Raw genomic sequence first — 20,000 nt, forward strand, 5'->3', positions numbered from 1 at the left:
TCCCTCCCCCTTTTCTCTTCTCCCCTCCTCCCTTCTTCCCTTCCCCCTCCTGCCCTCCACCGACGGTCCGATTCCCTCCCTCCCCCTTCCTCGCTCGCATGCACCGCCCCGGCGTTCGTGCAGCGGTGTGTTCCGTGACCTCCTACTTCAGTGAGCAAATCCTTGGGCTGAAATCACGCCGCTTTGGAGGAAGTGCGTGCCTTTTTTTTTCTTTTCTTTGTTTTTGGGGGTTTTATTTCTTATTTCCAACTGCTTGTTGCCGTGGGGATGATAACGAGGGAGATAGAGGATGGAGAGAGAGAGAGAGAGGGATAAGGGTTGGAGAGGGAGGGAAGGAGAGAGGGAGAGGGAGAGAGAGAGAGGAGAGAGAGAGAGAGAGAGAGAGAGAGAGAGAGAGAGAGCGAGAGAGAGAGAGAGGAGGGGAGAGGAGGGAAGGAAGGAAGAGATACATAGATAGATAGATAGATAGATAGATAGACAGACAGACAGATAGAGTGAGAGTGAGAACAACGAGGACACTGTAAACATTCCAAGCACACGCACACACCGCATGCATGTTGCGCTTGATAAAGTAACAAGACGTCTCTTTGCCAGGATGTCATGCTTCGAGAGAGCACAAAACGCAGGCGGAAAACGGGACAGAAAAAGGCGAGGCTTATTTTCTCTCTCATTCTCTCTCTCTCTCTCTTTCTTTCTCCCCCCCCCCCGCTCCTTTCGCTTTCTCTCTTTCTCGATCAATAAACCTCTGTATATAAAACCACCCCTCCCCCTCGTCCTCTCCCCCCCATCCCCTCACGTTCAACCAAGGCGACGGATTATAGCGGGGCTTCACGAGGGGAAACGGCACTTCAGATGCTTCATAATCCTTCATACCCTGAAACGTGAGTTAATGCTGGACAATCCTCTTCCCCATTTGATGGACAAAGAAATGTGTACGGCACACACACACACACATACACACACACACACACACACACATACACACACACAACACACACACACACATACACACAGTGATATCAGTAACAATAAGCGACGTGACTAAACGAGAGAGAGAGAAGAGAGAGAGAGAGAGAGAGAGAGAGAGAGAGAGAGAGAGAGAGAGAGAGAGAGAGAGTGAGAGAGAGAGAGAGAGAGAGAGGAAAGATCAACAAAAGAAAATTACATTTCGAAAAAATCACCAGCAAATTTCAAACATTCCCCACGTCTTATTAAAAGGGAAAAAAGGGAAAAAAAAACTCCCATATAACAATTCAACGAACGTCACGGTACCATAGAACTTCCTGCCAGACTCTGAAGCTGAACTACAATCTCGGAATCATCCAAGCATAAAAGAAACACAGAGAATATATGAAGAGAAGAGAGAGAGAGAGAGAGAGAGAGAGAGAAAGAGAAGAGAGAGAGAGAGAGAGAGAGAGAGAGAGCAGAGAGAAGAGAGAAGAGAGAGAGAGAGAGAGAGAGAAAGAAAAGAGAGAGAGAAAGAGAGAGAGAAAAGGAAAGAAAGAAAAGAGAGAGAGAGAAGAGAGGAGAGAGAGAGAGAGAGAGAGAGAGAGAGAGCAATAGATAGAGAAAGAAAAAATTAAAAATAGAGACAAACAGATAGAATGAGAAAGGAAAAAAATATATATACACATACACACTGTTAATGTGTATATATACATAATACATACACACATATAATAATACAATTCAAGACATAAAAATCCAACTTGCTAAGTTTGCTTGTAACAAAAAAAATTAAATGAGCAAACTAACAAACTCCTTCTAATAACTCTACAACAGCAAACAAAAAGGTCAAAGAATAAGCGAAGACAAAAAAAAAAAAAAACGAAAAAAAAAAAAAAAAAAAAAAAATGCGGCTGAGTGATTTTCAGAAGGACACTGCGCAATGCGATGTTCTTTTTCTGCTCGAAATCATTGTTGATAAAGGAAGCGAAGACGAAAGAAGGAAACTGAGACATTAATGAAAAGGAAAAGAGAAGAAAGAGAGAGAGGGGGCGGGGGGAAGGGAACGGGAGAGGGAGAAAGAAGAGAAAAGAAATAGAAGAGGGAAGAGGAAACTAAGATAGGGAAAGATGAGAAGAAGGGGAAAAGACAGTAAAGAAGCGATTGGCTGAGGGAGAAAGAGAGAAATGGGCAACGCGGAGGAGGAATAAGAGAAATGAAGAGAAGAGAAAAAAAAGGATAAAAGAAGTTGAGGCAGCCACGTACGAGTAGTAAATGCATTTCCTTCCGGTCTGACTTTAAGCCTCAAGGTCTGAGTGTCACTGTGTCAGTCACGCACGCACGCACACAAATACACAGAACACAAACACACACTTACACGTGCACACACACATACATATTCTCACAAATGTGTATACGCACAGTAGCACAAACATATTTTAATGTGCGCTAAATGTATTATTAAAGAGACAATAATGCAGAGAAACACTACTGTCTTATGAGATGAGAGAGAGAGAGAGAGAGAGAGAGAGAGAGAGAGAGAGAGAGAGAGAGAGAGAGAGAGAGAGAGAGAGAGAGAGCGAAAGAAAAAAAAAAAAAAAAAAAAAAAATCAAACACAGACAGCGACCAGCTCCCTTCAACAACCTTCTCTAACCCTTTCCTTCCCTCCCACTCCCCCCACCCACCCCCACCCCAAAATGTAACGTACACACACCCCTTATAAGTAGACTTTAGACCTAGGGCCCAAGACCAGGGGGTTATAACCTGTCCACGCAAGGCCTACAAAAATGGGCTGAATAAATGGATTGTGAGAAATAGACGGGGGTTTTGAAAAGGCCTATAGGTTAGGCTGGTCAGCTGACGGAGGGCTACCGTTAGGCTACGCGGTTCCAGAGGCTGTGCGGCGCCGTGGAATGAAAAATTACGATGGTGGGTTTTTTAAAAATTATCTATTTTCTTTTTCCTTTCTCTTCTACTTCATTTGCTTTCTGTGTCTATTTCTATTGTGAAGGGTAGGGCAAAAATTGGAGAGATATAGAGGTAGATAGAGATGGAGGATAAGTGAGATGGATAGATACCTGTAGATAAACAGAGACAAATAAATATGGAAATAAAGATAGCTAGATTGACAGATAGATTAACAGAGAGAATGAAGGAAGCAGAGAGTGCGAGGGGGGAGGGAGGGAAGGAGATTGAGAACAAGAAAAGTGAGAGAAAGAGAAACAGCATTAGAGAAAGAGATAGAAAGCAAGATTGCGAGCAAGACCAAAGTCCCAACTGGAAGGCCACAGGTACGCCACAGAAAGGCCCCTGACATTATGAGTCCGGCGATCTGACCTTTTGGCCAAACAAACCTATTAACATTCCCCCGTCAATGCAATCCTATGACCCCATCAACAGTCCAAGGAAAACCCCGGTAAGCTCAACATCTCGTTCAGCTGAACACTCGTCCGCTCTTGAACCCTGAACCAAAGAAAATGGAAACGTCGCTACTTGAACGCTCAGCCAAAGAGAATGGGAACGTCGCCACTTTGTCCAGCTTATAAATAATTCCCCCGTCACATTCATCATAACAAGGAACGTACGTACTGTGTAACTGGTTTTGAATTTGTTATCGTTCAGTGCACTATTGCTTCTTTTATATCTGTCTTTACATGTATTGAGTGTCTCTTAAAGCTGTGGAGTTTGTGGGCGATATCTCGGGGTAAAATGTTTGGTTGAATGATTAGTTTTTGTCTTCTTAGAAAGCCTAATCACCGAAAATGATAAATGTGTAATTTGCGGATTCGCTTTTAACAACAGAATGACAGATAGAGACACATTTCCAGCCACCTGCATACACAAAGCCAATAAACATAAACACACAAACGAACGCAAACACACGGCAGGACAGTTACTGACTCTATCGCATCGCACAGTAAGACTCTGGACCAGTATGGCTCTGACAGAAGGTTATCTTTCTCCGACACTTGTGTTCAAATCCGCTGATAAATCTCTCTTTTTTCTATTCTTTCTATCAGATCTGTTTATTCTTCTTCTTCTTTTTTTGTCTTTCTTTTTTCCTTTTAAGAACAGGATCAAATTGCTTGCTCACGTCAGGAACACAAACAGGGAACAGGTTTAATCGATTACTCTAGTGTATGTCACAACACTTGTTGGGAAATATGCAAGCAACGTGGAAGGACCGGAGGGAGACGACACAGAGGGATGGAGAGAGAGAGAGAGAGAGAGAGAGAGAGAGAGAGAGAGAGAGAGAGAGAGAGAGAGAGAGAGAGAGAGAGAGGGGGGGGGGGATAAGAGAGAGATAATAAGAGAAAGAGAGAGATAGGGAACAATGGATAGAGAAATAGAGTTAAAAATAGAGACAAACAGAGGGAATGAGAAAGGCAAAAGCGGGAGCAAACAAGAGACACGGGCCACGTACATTCTGAAGCAGCAGGACGGACTAACGGCGACCACAAGCGGCAGACGAACCATGCTTGCGAAGGACGCAGAAAAGGACCTCCTTCAGTGACACAAAGGGACCCTCTCTAGCCGACCCCCGAAGACACGGCTCGTGTTATTACGGTTATTTTCATTTAATTACAGGACGGCCATCGCGTGGAGGCCACTTGTTATTAGATCCTCTCTCAGCGTCTCCGCATATTTGTACTGTACTGTATGAACCGTATATACTATGTACTGTGTATGTGTGCGTGTGCGTGTGCGTGTGCGTGTGTGTGTGTGTGTGTGTGTGTGTGTGTGTGTGTGTGTGTGTGTGTCTATGTATGTATGTATGTATGTATGTATATATATATATATATATATATATATATATACATATATATATGTATATATATATGTATGTATATATTTATATATATATATATATATATATATAATATATATATATATATATATATATATATATATATATATGAAAAGAGAAACAGCCACAGTAGAAAATGAAACTAAACCGTAACGTTTCGAACTCTTCACGAGTTCCTCTTCAGACGAATAAAACCGAAATGGATCCATTTCGGTTTTATTCGTCTGAAGAGGAACTCGTGAAGAGTTCGAAACGTTACGGTTTAGTTTCATTTTCTACTGTGGCTGTTTCTCTTTTCATTTTTGTGTACACGTTACTGTGTTTGTGTTTGTGTTTATATATATATATATATATATATATATATATATATATATATATATATATATATATGTATACATTATATTAGTACATTTTCGTCATTATGACCACCACCACCACCACCATCTTCTTCATTATCCCCATCTCCTCCTTCATCATCAACCTTTCCACTTCGTCATAATCTAATGTCACCCCCCCTTCCCTACCTTTCCTATCACCCCCCCCCCCAGTCACCCTAGCACTTAAGGGTGAAGTGGTTCTTATCACTCGCGGTCATCACACGCACCATCATCATCACTATCATCACCATCATCATCATCATCTCTTGTCATTAGGTGGTAGAAGGAAGAAACTGGAGAAAAGGATGATCGAAGATGAAAAATAGCGAAGGAGGAAAGAGATAACGAAGGAAGAAGGAATTAGGGAGAATGGTGATGATAATGAGGATAAGAGAAGAGACGGAAGGAGATATAAGATAATAAATATGGGAATGCACAATAAAAAGCAAAATTGTGTGATTTTCCGAATAGAAGATAAAATGATAAGCAAAATATATTTTTTTAGAGGTAAGTGTCAATAAACGTTAAAAATTAAGTTCCTTTAAACTTAAAAAAGAAGGAATAGGGAAAAAAGGAAGGATGATCATTGCAAAGATATAACAACATCAACAATAATAATAGTCCCAGCAGTGACAACAAATATTAATAACCATACAAGAGGTAGCAAAAACAACGACAATAATAATACTACTAATAATAATAATGATAATAATAATAATAATAATAATAATAATAATAATAATGATAATAATAATAATAACAATAACATTAGTAATAATACTGATGATGATGATGATAATAATAATAATGATAATAATAATAATAATAATAATAATAATAATAATAATAATAATAATAACAATAATAATGATAATAGTAATAATAACCAATCAACTAACCATTTCTAAAAAAAAAAACAAGAACAAGAACACCACAAGAACACGTAAACCACAAAAAAGAATAAAGAATGAAAAAGAGCAAAGGGAAAAAAGAAAAAGTAATATAAAAAGCAAGACAGAATAAGAATAAAAAGAAAGAAAAAAAAGAAACACAAAAGAAAAAAGAATAAGAATAATAAGAAAGGAAAAAAAGAAAGAATAAAAAAAAAAAAGAACAAAAACAAAGAATTAAAGAACAAAATAAAACGAAAACCCGAAAGAACCCTCCCCCCCAAAAAAAAGTAGAAAAAAAAAAAAAAATAAAAAAATAATAATAATAAATAAATAAATAAAGTAAAAAAAATGAAAAATAAATAAAGTAAAAAAAAAACGAATAAATAAAATAAGAAATCGAAAAATAAAAAGCATCAGGCCGTCCCATCTCGCCCAGCCTGTCCGGAGCAAACTCATCAGCATAATCTTGGCGTAATCTCAGCCGCTTATCTCCGAGATGGGGTGATGCTGTAGCACAAGGGGCTAGAAATAGATTCTTGTAATAGATACTGGAAGGAGGAGGAGGAGGAGGAGGAGGAGGAGGAGGAGGAGGAGGAGGAGAAGGAGGAGGAGGAGGGATGGTGGAGATATAAAAGGGTGGGGAGGGGAGGAGGAGATAAAGAGGGCGGGAAGGGGGAGGAGGAAAAAAAAGAAGGTGGAGGGGGAGGAGATAAGGAGGAAGAGAAAGAGGAGGAAGTAAGGAAGGAAAAAAGGAGGGGAAGGAAAAGAAGAAATAAAACGTGGAGGAAGGAGGAGGGAGGAAAAAAGAGAGGGAGGAGACAAAAAAGGAGGTGGAAAAGAGCAAAAGAAGGAGAAAGAGAGGAGAAAAATAGAACAAAGAGGAAGGGAAAATTGACAATCAGGTAGAGCAAGAAGAACGGAAGAGGGGAAGAGGAAGACAAGAGGAAGAGACGAGGAAGAAAGGAAGAAGAAAGAAAATGGAAATAAAAAGAAAAGGAAATAGGCTGATGACAGAAGCAGCAAGAGATGGAAGACAGAAGAAAGAGAAGAGAGAGAGGAGGATGAGAGGCGTAGATAAGAGGAGATAAGATGAGAAAGGTAACAGGAAGAAGCGAAAGGGGAGAAGAGAGGAGGACGAGAGAAAACTGAAGGCGCACAAGCAAAAGCTATACATGTATACATACTCAAGCCGTTACCGCAAAAACAAATTAACAAAATTCTATAAAAATAACAATTAATAGAAATTTTCTCTCTAACGAAAACTAATCAATAAAAAACAAGAACAGTTGGAACACAAACATAAATTATTACGTGCAAGATAAATCGAATGGCCACGACATAGACGAAGAGACAGAAAGTAATCGAAGAAATAAGAATATTTCCTAAGAAAAGCACAGCAAATAAACAAATAAACAATCAAAAACATTTCCAATTTATATTAAGCACACCCCGAGAAAAAAAAAAAAAAAAAAAACGTACTCACCGTTAAAAACGCAAATTTTCAACCCCATTTCACGAGAAAAAAAAGAGATCGAAAAAAATAATAATAATAACAGTCACTATTGAAGAAACGTAAAGTGAAAAAAGTCACGGGGCAAAGCAGCGGTTACGGGGGGGGGGGGGGTAAAGGAGGAAGGGGAAGGAACCAAGGGAAGGGGGAGGAGGGGGGCTGGTGGTTACGGAGGCCGGGAGGTCGTGCACTGGAAAAGGGGGGGGGGAGAGGGTCGTCGCTACGGTTCCTGGGGCATTTCAACCCATTTGGCACCATCGGCGGAAGGGCTGTTGATCGATCTCTTTCTGCCTTCTCTCTCTCTTTCACTCTCCGCGACACTTTCTTCCCCTCTCTCTCTTTCTCTCTCTCTCCTTCTTCCCTCCCCTCCTCTCTTCCTCCTTCCCTCCTCCCTTCCTCCTTCCCTCACCCTCCCTCCCTTCCCTTCTTCCCTCCCTCCCCCCAGCACCCGACGTACCCAGCAAAACAATGTTAATAACGGATTAACCACAACAATGAGACCAACTTTTCCCGGCGGAGCGGCGCTGTAAACAATCCCTGCTTAGGCATTCCCCATTTTTCTCCTTTGATTAACTGTCTTTGTCTTTATTCTTTGCAGTATACTATTTCCGTTACATTTGTGAGTATGGATATGCATAATATATATATATATATATATATACATATATATATATATATATATATATATATATATATATATATATATATATATATATTATATATATATGTTTGTATATGTGTTTGTATGAATGTATGTATATATATATATATATATATATATATATATATATATATATATATATATATATATATATATATATACATATATATGGTGACTCGATAAAAAACACCGGGCGGAAGGCAATGGCAAACCACCGCTCTAAATTGCCAAGAAAATCATGGAAGCCCATGATCGTCAAGGCCGCGGTGGCCGAATGGTTAGAGCGTCGGACTCAAGACTGTCACGACGGCAATCTGAGTTCGAGGGTTCGAGTCACCGACCGCCGCGTTGTTTCCCTTGGGCAAGGAACTTCACCTCGATTGCCTGCCTAGCCACTGGGTGGCCAAGCCAGCTCAAGTCAGTGCTGGTCCCAAGCCCGGATAAAATAAGAGAGAATGTTACCTAAAAAGGTAACACCGGCACTCTCCGTGGAAAGGAACTGGGGACCCTACCACGTACTCACTCCAAGAGCATCACAACGTGAAAGCTGCAATTGAGTATCATGCTGTGACCACGGCGGCTCAGACATGAACCTACCGTTAAATGATGATGATACATATATATATATATATATATATATATATATATATATATATATATATATATATATATATATATGTATGTATGTATGTGTATGTGAATATATATGTATGTATATATGTATAAATATGTATACACAGACTATCAATCTCTATCTATTCTATCTATATTAATATATATGCATACAAAATGTATAGATAGATCAGTTAAACAAATAAAAACACAATAAACCCACACATTTCACAAACTCACACACACACACACTCACACACACACACAAACACACACACACACACACACACACACACACACACACACACACACACACACACACACACACACACGCACGCACCCAGCCAGCGAGACTCACGCACGCGCACGCAATCAAAGCGCGTCACAAATACTCCAAATATCAACAACCTCATCGTAAGGCTGCGATGAGGGGGGGGAAGAGGGGGTACGGGAGGGGGGAGGGGATAGAGAAGAGGAGGGGGTTAAAAGTGGGGGAGGGTGAGTGAGGGAGAGAAGGGTGGAGAGGAGGGGAAAGGGGGAGGAAGAGAAGGAGGGAGAATGGAAAAGAGAGAGGAAAGGGAAAAGGGGGAGGGAGAGGAGGGGGAAAGGGGGAGGAAGAGAAGGCAGGAGAATGGGAAGGGGAGAGGATGGGGAAAAGGGGGGAAGGAGAGGAGGGAAGGAGGAGGAGGAGGGAGATTAAGAGAAGGAGAGGAGGGGGAAAGGCGGAGAAAGGAGGAGGGAGGATGAAAGAGGAAGGGGAGGAGGGTTGAAGGTAGGAAGGGGAGAGGGGGAGGGAGAGGAGCTGAGAGTAAGAAATAGGGGGAATAAATGCGAGAATAAGAGGAGAGAAAGAAGATTTAGAAAAAGGAGGAACGATTAAAGGAAAAGGGGAGTAGGAGAAGAGGGAGAAGTAGGAGAAGAAGGAGATGAGGGAGGGGGAGGGGGAGGGGGAGAGGGGGAAGATATTCTTGGCGAATTCCAGAGAGCATGAGACGAATTTTATCGTTTATTACTCATACCTTCATGTCTGACCCAGCCGCCGGTTCGGTCGCTGGCGTAGGAGAAATGGGGAAGAAAAAGAAGAGGAGAAGAAGGAGGACGAGAAGGAGGAGGAGGAGGAGGAGGAGGAGGAGGAGGAGGAGGAGGAGGAGGAGGAGGAGGAGAAGGAGGAGAAGGAGGAGGAGAAGGAGGAGGAGGAGGGAGAACAAAATGGAGATAATTATGATGATTACGATGAATATGGAAGAAGAAAAAGCAAAAGAATATGATGATATGAATATGAAGAAGAGAAGGAGGTGGAGGAAGAAAAAGGAGAAGACAATGGTGATGAAGAAGATGAAGAAGAGGAGGAGGAAGAAAAAAAAAAGAAAATGATGATCAAGAAAGAAAAAGTAAATGATGATGATGATGAAGTAGATGAAGGAAAGAAGATGAAGAATTAGTAGCAGAAGTAGTAGTCGTAGAAGAAGAAGAAGATGAAGAAGAAGAAGAAGAAGAGGAGGAGCAGCAGTGGGAGGAGGAGGAAGAAAAATGGAAGAGAAAAAAATTGAAGAGAAATAGTTAACTAACAAAGGAAGGAAAAGAATGGCGGGAAGTATTATAATAACAATACCAGTAATAATAAAGAATATAATAATCGTAATGATAAAAATCATAATAACAACAATCAGTAAAATAATAATGATAGTGATAATAATAATAAAAACACCAACAACAACAACAATAACAACCAAAGAGGGTGAACTATCTGTCTGTATCGATCTCTTGTCTTTGTCTAAATATATATATATATATATATATATATATATATATATATATATATATATATATATATATATATATATATATGCACGCATTAGATGTATATGTATATATGTGTATAAACACACACAAATATATACATATATATACACACACGACCTTTCAAAATATTACTGCAATAACATAAATAAACCAAAAGGCACTATAAATTACAAAACAGATGAAAACGAGAGCCAGCAAAAGGCGCCCCCCTCCCCCTCCCAGTGAAGCCGGAGGGGGAGGGGGAGGGGGAGGCAGCCACCAGAATCCAAAGGGTTCCTTCGCCGTCCCTCCGAAGGGCCTGCGGTGCTCGCCCTGGGATAGGCCTAAGGTCTCCTAAAAGCCTACAGCCATAAGGCATCCTTTGGCCATCAGCTCCACTCATTACCAATAACGACGTCGTTATAATTAACATAATCGATGTTCAGTAATTACAAAGAGTTATAAACCACGATTACCTTTTACACTGGTCGACCGCCCCCCCCCTCCTCTCTTGTTTATCACTGTAATGGTCATTATACAGTATACCACTACGAGGCACTACAGAGATGGTTGTAGGCATGATTCTGGTCCCAGATATTTAGCGTAGATACACAGAGAGAAATACAGATGAGTAGGTAGATAGAGAGCAATGTAAATGAGTAGTTTGATAGATAGAAATATAGATGGGTAAGCAGATAGAGAGAAATGTAAATGGGTAGGTAGATAGAGAGAAAAGTAGATAGGTCGATAGATAGATGTATGATAACAGGTAGGCAGACATATAGGTTACACAAATAGATAAGAAATCGTACAGATAAATCAGTAAACTGAGAGAGAGAGAGAGAGAGAGAGAGAGAGAGAGGGAGAGGGAGGAAAGGGAGGAGGAGGAGGGAGGGAGGGAGGAGGAGGAGGGAGGGAGGAGGGAAGGAGGTAGGGAGGGAGGGAGGAGGAGAGGAGGGAGAGGAGGAGGGAGGAGAGGAGGGAGGAGAGGAGAGAGAGAGAAAGAGATAGAAGAGAGAGAGAGAGAGAGAGAGAGAGAGAGAGACAAGATGACCAGTGAGAGACCCCAGTTCCCAGCCACACCGCTTATTGGCATCTTGTGACCTGGTGACCGCTCCCAGTACAACGAAACAGCTACCGGGTACTGCAAATTATCATCTATCTATCTCTACACTCATTTCTTCTTTATTTATTACTTCCTGTCTTACGAAGATTGATATAACTGTGTGTGTTTTTCTTTTGTTTTGTTTTTTATCACACGCACGGTCATATGCCCTTATTCCAGTTTAGCTTTTGTTTAACCTCACTTTTCTCCAGTTTTTTCCTTCAAGAACTCCCTCTCTCTGCCTCTATTTTCATTCTCTCTCTCTCTCTCTCTCTCTCTCTCTCTCTCTCTCTCTCTCTCTCCTCTCCTCTCTCCCTCTCCCTCTCCCTCTCCCTCTCCCTCTCCCTCTTCAAGTATCTACCCTTGTCTCCCCCATTCATGGTTTTCTGGCCATTTCCCTTCTAATTCCTCCTTCCAACCTACCTCTCTCACTCTCATCTCTCCCAACCATAAATATCTATCTCCACAGCCCCCCCCCTCTTCTCTCTCTCTCCTTCTCTTGCCCTCTCACACCTCTCTCTCCCTCTACTTCATTCGTTCTCTCTCTCTCTCTCTTCCTCTCCCTCCTTCCTCCTCCCTCTATTTCTCTCTCTCACCCCTCCTCCCTCCGCTCCTTCCTCTCTCTCTCCCCTCTCATATTCCTCCCTCCGCCCTATCCACCTAGCCATCTCCACCCCTCCCTCCCTCCCTCCGTCCCTCCCCACTAAGAATGAACCAGGGTGTGTCAGCCAGATCAGGAGGCACCTTAAGCTTCGGCTGACAACCTGTTCGAGGGCCCGGGGCTCTTGGCGGCTGACGGGGACCCCTTTCAGTTACTCCTGACCTCTTCGGCGGCGCTACCGCTGGTATGTAAAGCGGTGTGCCACGGAGGAGCGCGGAGGGGACTGTGTGGAGGGAGGGGGAGGGCAGAGGAGGGCTGGGGGGAAGGGGATGGGGAGAGGGGAGTGTGGGAGGAGTGTGGGGGGAAGGGAGGGGGAGGGTTTCTGTGGGGGAAGGGAGAGGTGGGAGGGTTTGTGTGTGTGAAGGGAGGGGGGTTGTGTGGGGGAAGGGAGGGGGGAGGGTTTGTGTGGGGGACACGAAAGGGGGAGGAGAAGGGTGTTGTGATGTTTGTGGAGGAAGGGGTAGTATGGGGAGGGGGATGCGGGTGACGGGATTTTGTGTGTGTGTGTGTGTGTGTGTGTGTGTGTGTGTGTGTGTGTGTGTGTGTGTGTGTGGGGTGTGTTGGTGTGTGTGTGGTGTGTGTGTGTGTGTGTGTGTGTGTGTGTGTGTGTGTGTGTGTGTGTGTGTGTGTGTGTGTGTGTGTGTGTGTGTGTGTGTGTGTGTGTGTGTGTGTGTGTGTGTGTGTGTGTGTGTGTGTGTGTGTGTGTGTGTGTGAGTGAGTGAATCCGGGCGTGTACGTGTAAGGGATGTTACGGGTATGTCTGTGAGCGGAGACGGGGAGATGAGCAGAAGTTTAAGAATGTAGCATCCTTGCTATTGCCAGGAAGACAATACAAGTGGGCCAGATATATCCATCAAATCAATAATACAATTTCTCCAATTTCAAGAAAAACAATTGCAATACCAACAATAGAATGCCTAAAACTAGCGAGAGAATAATAACAATTACGAACGCAAAGTAATGTACAAATAAAACACTAACGATTACGAACACATTGCTAAATACAATTAATTTTATTTGACAAGTGTCATTAAATTAAGGAACAAGCTTGAAATTCACTAAATCATAATAATTCACTCACAAACACTAAATCTCCCCACACTTAAACACACAACAATGAAGAGTGAATTAAAAATCATGGAAAATAATGAATGAGTCAGTATATATTTTGACTGTCACTGTTGTCTTCTTTTCCACGTTATTTTTTTTATTATTTCCGTTGATTATTCTTGATATTATGTAACTCTTTTTTCCGTTCTTTCTGCGGAATACTGGGATTGCCATACAAGGCAAGATCCATTATTAAAAACAAATGAAGATTACTGAGTCGCCCCGTGTTGTTGTGTCTCGACTTCGATATTGTGAATACAAGACTTGGATCAAAGTATAGATAATCTAGAACAAATGAATAAATAGATAAATATAAAAATAAACGGAAAAGAAGTTTTAACAGCAAAGTCTGATAGGGAAGCGAGAAGGGCATGGCCGCCGGGGAAGGGAGGGGGGAGGGAGGCAGGAGGGTGTGGAAGACCCAACCATGACTACCGCATTGCTGACCGTGCACCGGGCAGGGCTGGGGCAGGGCTGGGGGCAGGGGTGGGGGCAGGGGGGAGCGGAGGGTGGAAGAGATGAAACCTCCGGCCTCCCACTCTTCTCCCTTCTCCCTTCCCATCCCCCTACACCTGCCATCCGCCCCCCCCCCCCCCGCCACCGCTAGCAACCACGAGACGCTGGAATCAAGCTCTTCGAGACAGACAGACTACATGCAAGACGGTCTCGGGCAAAAACGTATTCACTTTTTTTTATATTTTCTTTTTTCAATTGGAAAATGTGTTTGTCACGTTCAGATTCTTTTTTTTTCGTTCTGCATAGTTGCTGTAACGTTCTTGCAAATTGCAAACCCATTGTCATTTGGCGCGCCATCGAAGAAATGTGACGTCACACCTTTTTTTCTCTCTTTTTTTCTTTTTGCAGAAACGTTTCCTCTTTCTAAACAATGTCCTTTAAACACATAAACTCTCGTGACACAATCCTACATAAGATCTGCAAAAGAACAATAAGAACAGCGAATTGAACAGCAATAACAGAGCTAATTACGCCAAAACCGCCACAGCCGCTGGGCAGCCGAAGCGGGTTCCCGCCATCGCAGGTGCGGGAAATGGCGGGAGTTTTTAGCCGGTGTTTGGCGGGACGGAGAGGAGGGAGGGGAGGGAGGGAGAGGAGGGAGGGAGGGAGGGAGGGAGGGAAGGGAGGGAGGGAGAGAGGGAGGAGGGAAGAGAGAGAGAGGGGGAAGAGGGAATTAAGGAAGATGGGGAGGAAGGAGGGAAGAGAGAGAGAGGGAGGGAAGCAAGGATGATGAGGAGGGAGGAGAGAAGAGGAAGGGGGAGGGGGAAAATGGAGGGGAGAGAGATGGTGGAAGAAAAGGGAAGGAAAAATCACGATGAAAGCGGAAAGAAGGGATAGGAAGACAGAGGAGAGGAAGAAGGGGAAAGGAGAGAGGAGGAGAGAAAGATAAGGAGGGAAGAGACTAAGGAGAATTATAGCGAAAGAGACAAAGGAAGACTAGGAAGGAAAGGGGAAGAAGATAACAATGGGCGGGAGATGCAAGGTATGAAGAGGAAAATACTGTGAAGAAAAGGGAAGAGATGAAGAGATAAAATAAGGCGGAAGAAAGACAAGAAGGAAATGAATAGAAAGGAGGAAAGGGATACGAAAAGACAGGAAAAGAGAAAGAAATTTGAATGTGAAGTGAAGAGGTAAAGAAACGGAAGATAAAACAATAAGAAGGAAAATAGAAGAACTAAAGGTTGAGATGGAGGAGGAGGAGGGGAGAGGAGGAGGAGGAGGAGAGGGGAAGAGGAGGAGGAGGAGGACGAGGAGGAAGAGGAGGAGGAGGAGGGGGAAGAGAGGAGGAGGAGGAGGACGAGGAGGAAGAGGAGGAGGAGGAGGACGAGGGGGAAGAGGAGGAGGAGGAGGACGAGGGGGAAGAGGAGGAGGAGGAGGACGAGGGGGAAGAGGAGGAGGAGGAGGACGAGGGGGAAGAGGAGGAGGAGGAGGAAGAGGAGGAGGAGGAGGACGAGGGGAGAGGGAGGAGGAGGAGGACGAGGGGGAAGAGGAGGGAGGAGGAGGGGGGAAGAGGAGGAGGAGGAGGGGGAAAGAGGAGGAGGAGGAGGACGAGGGGGAAGAGGAGGAGGGGGGAGGAGGAGGAGGAGGAGGAGGGGAGGAGGAGGGAGAGAAGGAGGAAGAAAAGGAGGTGGAGGAGGAGGAGGAGGAGGAAGAGGAGGAGGAGGGGAGGAGGGAGAGAAGGAGGAATAAAAGGAGGTGGAGGAGGAAGAAAAGGAGGTGGAGGAGGAGGAGGAGGAAGAGGAGGAGGAGGGGAGGAGGAGGAGGGGAGAGGTGGAGGAGGAGGAGGAGGAAGTTGAAGGGGAGGTAGGGGAGGAGGAGGAGGAGGAGGAGGAGGAGGAGGAGGAGGAGGGGGAAGGAGGAGGAGGAGGGAGGAGGAGGAGGAGGAGGAGGGAGAGGAGGAGGGGAGGGGAGGGGAGGAAGGAGGGGAGGAGGAGGAGGGAGGAGGAGGAGGAGGAGGAGGAGGAGGGAGGAGGAGAGGAGGAGAGGTGAGGTAGGGGTGGAGGAGAGGAGGAGGTGGAGGAGGAGGAGGAGGGAGGAGGAGGAGGAGGAGGAGGAGGAGGAGGAGGAGGAGGAGGACGAGGAGGAGGAGGAGGAGGGAGAGGCGGAGGAGGAATCCAGCGGTTGGAGCCCAAAGTATGCGCGACTTGGGTTAGAAAAACGCCCAGAAAGAAGGCCTGATCCCGAGACAAATTGGCCGCTACTTGAGGACGACTGGACGTCTTCCTCTCGTCCGTCGCGCCTCTGGGACGCCTTCCTTCGCTCCGGAAGGCACGGGGGTCCCACTCTGAGAGGAGTAACGGGAAGAAGCTGGAGGACGAGGAGGAGGAGGAGGAAGAAGACGAAAGAGAAGCAAGAGGATGATGATGATGATGATGCCGATGCGAAGGAGGAAGTGCCCTCCGTAGGGGAGGGATAATATGTGGGTCAGCGGCAGCGGCGCGGACCCGAGGGCGCCGCGGCCACGTGTCTGCCGCCGAGGCCGAAGGAACTTACCTCTCCTCGCCGCTGGGCGACTTGGCGAGCTTGATGGCGAAGATGAACTGCGCCGCACAGATGAGGAGGCAGCTGAGGTCGAGGGAGAGCGTGAGGGCGGCGAGCGCCAGCGTGACCTCCTGCACGCTGTCGGCGTCGTGCGGCAGCGGCGTGAGCTCCACCAGGAAGGTGAGCGCCAGCAGCGCCAGCAGGAGCGAGGTGAGGCACAGCAGGCCGAGGGAGGTGAGCGCGCCGCGGGAGCCCGTGGAGCGCGTGAGCGTGATGAAGCGCGGGATGAGGCCCGCCGAGCGCTTGCTGGCGAGGGTGGCCTTGGACAGGTCGGCGGGCGGGATGGGCGACAGGTGCGAGATGTGCGACAGGTCGGTGAGGTGCGAGTGGTCGCGCGACTGGTCGAGGCCCGTGGTGCGCGTGACGGTGGTGGTGCCGGGGCTGACGGAGCCCGAGTTGCCGCCCACCGAGTGCTTCGACGACGACAGGGAGCTCATGTTGAGCGCCGGGGGATGGCGCCCGCCCGCCACGCCGTTCACCTTCACACTGAGCGCGCCCGGCGAGCCCGCGTGCGGCGGCTGCGGCCCGTGGTGGTGGTGGTGCACGCCCGGCAAGGTGCCGCTGCCCGCCCCCGGCGCGGCCCCGCCCACGTGGGAGCGCCGCCCCTCCAGAGTGTCGGTGCCATGGGAGGTGCCCCTCGGCGGGGCGGCCGCGGGTGCCGGTCTTCCTGCCACAGTGAGCATGTGTTTGAGCATAGAGCCGTCCCGGGGGCCAGGGGGCATTAGAAACGCAGGCGTGGGCGTGGGCACTGCTTCACCATACCGTGGGCGCCGCCCTCGCCTGGGTCGGCGGGGTGGCAGTTTGATGGGCGGGGCGTCAGGCTAGCGATGGGCGGAGCCTCATCCCGGTGACCGCCTCTGCCGCGCGACGATCACCTGCGGAAGAGAGCGAGTCAGCGGTCGATCCCTTGATATCAGGGGCTTCGCGGTGCCCCAGGGCTTCCGGGGGGGGGGGGGGCAGCGAAAGGGAAATACACAAAGCAATAACAATTAACTTAAATAATGAACATTCTACTTGTAAATAAAGGCAATGTTAGTATTAATACATGTGCTATGACTAATAATAATAACATACATGATCTCAAAGAATCACAAACAATGATAGAGCCTGTGAAGACCTATGAGAAGAAATACAAGTGCGAAGTAACGGTATACACTTCTACGATTAATAAAATTAAGCCTCACACACAGACACAGACACCCGTTTCCATACACACACACACACACACACACACACACACACATACTCACCCACATAAACATCCACATCCACACACATACAGGCTACTCATTCACATATACATCCACACAGACACACCGTTCACATACCCCCATCCAAACACACATTTACACACACGGTCATTCCCATACACTCACACCACACACACACACACACACACACACACACACACACACACACACACACACACACACACACGTTTTTGCGTGTAGCCCAGGAATTTCCGTTTGCTCTCGAGACCAATACTCGCACACCCAGTTATCTGTCTGTGTAAGTAAGAATGTATATGTGCATCTGTATGTGTACATGCATTGGAATGTATGTGTAAGTGTACGAGACTGTGTATGTGCACCAGACTATATATGTATGTGTGCACATGTTCGAGAATCTTTATGTGTATGTGTAAGTGTATGTGCATGTGTGTGTATATGTTTATACGCATGTGTACGCGTATGTATGTGTAAATGAATGTGTATGTGTATATTTTATCAAAATAATATACGCATGTGTACGCGTATGTATGTGTAAATGAATGTGTATGTGTCTATTTTATCAAAATAATATAAACTCCCGGACCCTATTTAAATAGAATTTTCATTAAAAAACAAGCATAAATACACAAACACGAACAAACACAAATAAATAAGTAAACACAAAGGAAAATAAAAGCCAGTACCACGGCTCTCACATAGACTCCGCCTCCCATTCGTTAGCTCCGCCCCCTTTTCGCTCTGCCCCTACCTGGCCCCGCCCCCCCTGACCTGGACCGAACGAAATGTTGGCAATCGTGGGAAATATGCAAATGAGACTAATAGGCTTTCATATGCCTGGCGTTTTCTTCTTTTCCGGAAGTTATTTACGATTTCTCTTTTTTCTAAGGCATATTGTTCTCTCCAGGAATCATAAAACATCTCTATGTTTATTTGTTTGTGTTGGTTTAAAGATGCCTTACTTTTGACCTATTTTTCATGCTCATTTTTTTTTTTGTCACTGCACTGTTAAACGAGATTTGATATAAATTACAGTATTTACTTAGACCGTTTCTACATAGCTTGATCATGCTACAGACGAGTGGTAATCCATGAATTATCATTACCTTTAAATTAATGGAAATTAGTTTTCAATTCACCTCCCCTTTCCCCAATAGTTGCCAACAAAGCGATCAAAACCAATAAACAAACTGCCAACCTAGTCATAAGCAGAACAGTTTCTCCTCCTAAAGAAAAAAATGTAATAGTCTGTCACGAAAAATGAAAACGAGAAAGAAAACGGATAATTACTTAATGGCGCATCGAAGTCACCGCGAGTTTTCGTCCGAGCGAGTGAGCTGGTACTATTACCTTTAATGATATTTGAAGGTTGTTATTACAAATATTCTCCCGGGGTAGAGGAGAGAGGGAGAGAAAGGGAGATATTCTAATGACTTTCACGGTAATGGTGCTGTGCTAGTTGTTTTGAGAGCTCCGTTTAGCCTAGTCGATATATAAATGAATGTTCTCGAGTTTGATTAGCGGGTTAGGTTAAATGATGGTGAGGTTCTGAAGTCATTGGTGCTTTGGGATTTAATATAAAGAGGGCCATCAGGATAACGGGTGATAATGATATGGTATGTGTTAACTGTGAGGAAGGCAGGGAGATGTGTAGTGTTGTTTGAAATGCTACTTCCCATGATGTATGTGTGAGAGAGAACTGAATGGGGTAGATAGATAGGTAGATAGACCAAGAGAGAAATGAGAAGGCTGGGAGGGAGGGAGGTAGAGGGAGGGAGAGGAGAGAGAGAGAGAGAGAGAGAGAGAGAGAGAGAGAGAGAGAGAGAGAGAGAGAGAGAGAGAGAGAGAGAGAGAGAGAGAGAGAGAGAGAGAGAGAGAGAGAGAGAGAGGAGAGAGGATATGGAACAAATATAACCTACGATTCACTTAACTAAATTAATTTTCCCCAACCCAAACGAAACACACAACCCCCCCCCCAAAAAAAAAAAAAAAAAAAAAAAAGACATCGCGGACTTACTAACCCCACCATACTCTACTCCCACCTCCCACCCCACCTCTTTCTCTCCCCCCCATCCCCCACCCCTTTCCTACTAATACTCTGCTCATCATATGTTATTAATGACAGCTTGGGCTGTCCAGAACAACCATTACACGTAGGTCTCGTGTCCTCTCCCCCCTCCCCCCTCCCCCTCCTCCGACCCAATTTAATATTTATGAGGAATGGTAATGCCGGTAGCCACATGTGTGAT

At 45.2% G+C, this 20,000-nt stretch overlaps 1 protein-coding gene across 1 annotated transcript in view; it reads right to left on the reverse strand.

Annotated features, from left to right (window-relative positions):
* Nucleotides 1-20,000, reverse strand: part of LOC119597601 — a 42,139-nt gene that overhangs the window by 8,230 nt on the left and 13,909 nt on the right. Inside the window, exon 2 of the mRNA XM_037947189.1 lies at nt 16,475-17,397. Coding sequence (XP_037803117.1) covers nt 16,475-17,244 — 770 coding nt within the window. The 5' untranslated portion in view covers nt 17,245-17,397. The remainder of the gene's footprint in view (nt 1-16,474; nt 17,398-20,000) is intronic.

This window comes from Penaeus monodon, chromosome 39, assembly GCF_015228065.2.
Source record: "Penaeus monodon isolate SGIC_2016 chromosome 39, NSTDA_Pmon_1, whole genome shotgun sequence".
NCBI classification, from domain to species: Eukaryota; Metazoa; Arthropoda; class Malacostraca; order Decapoda; family Penaeidae; genus Penaeus; species Penaeus monodon.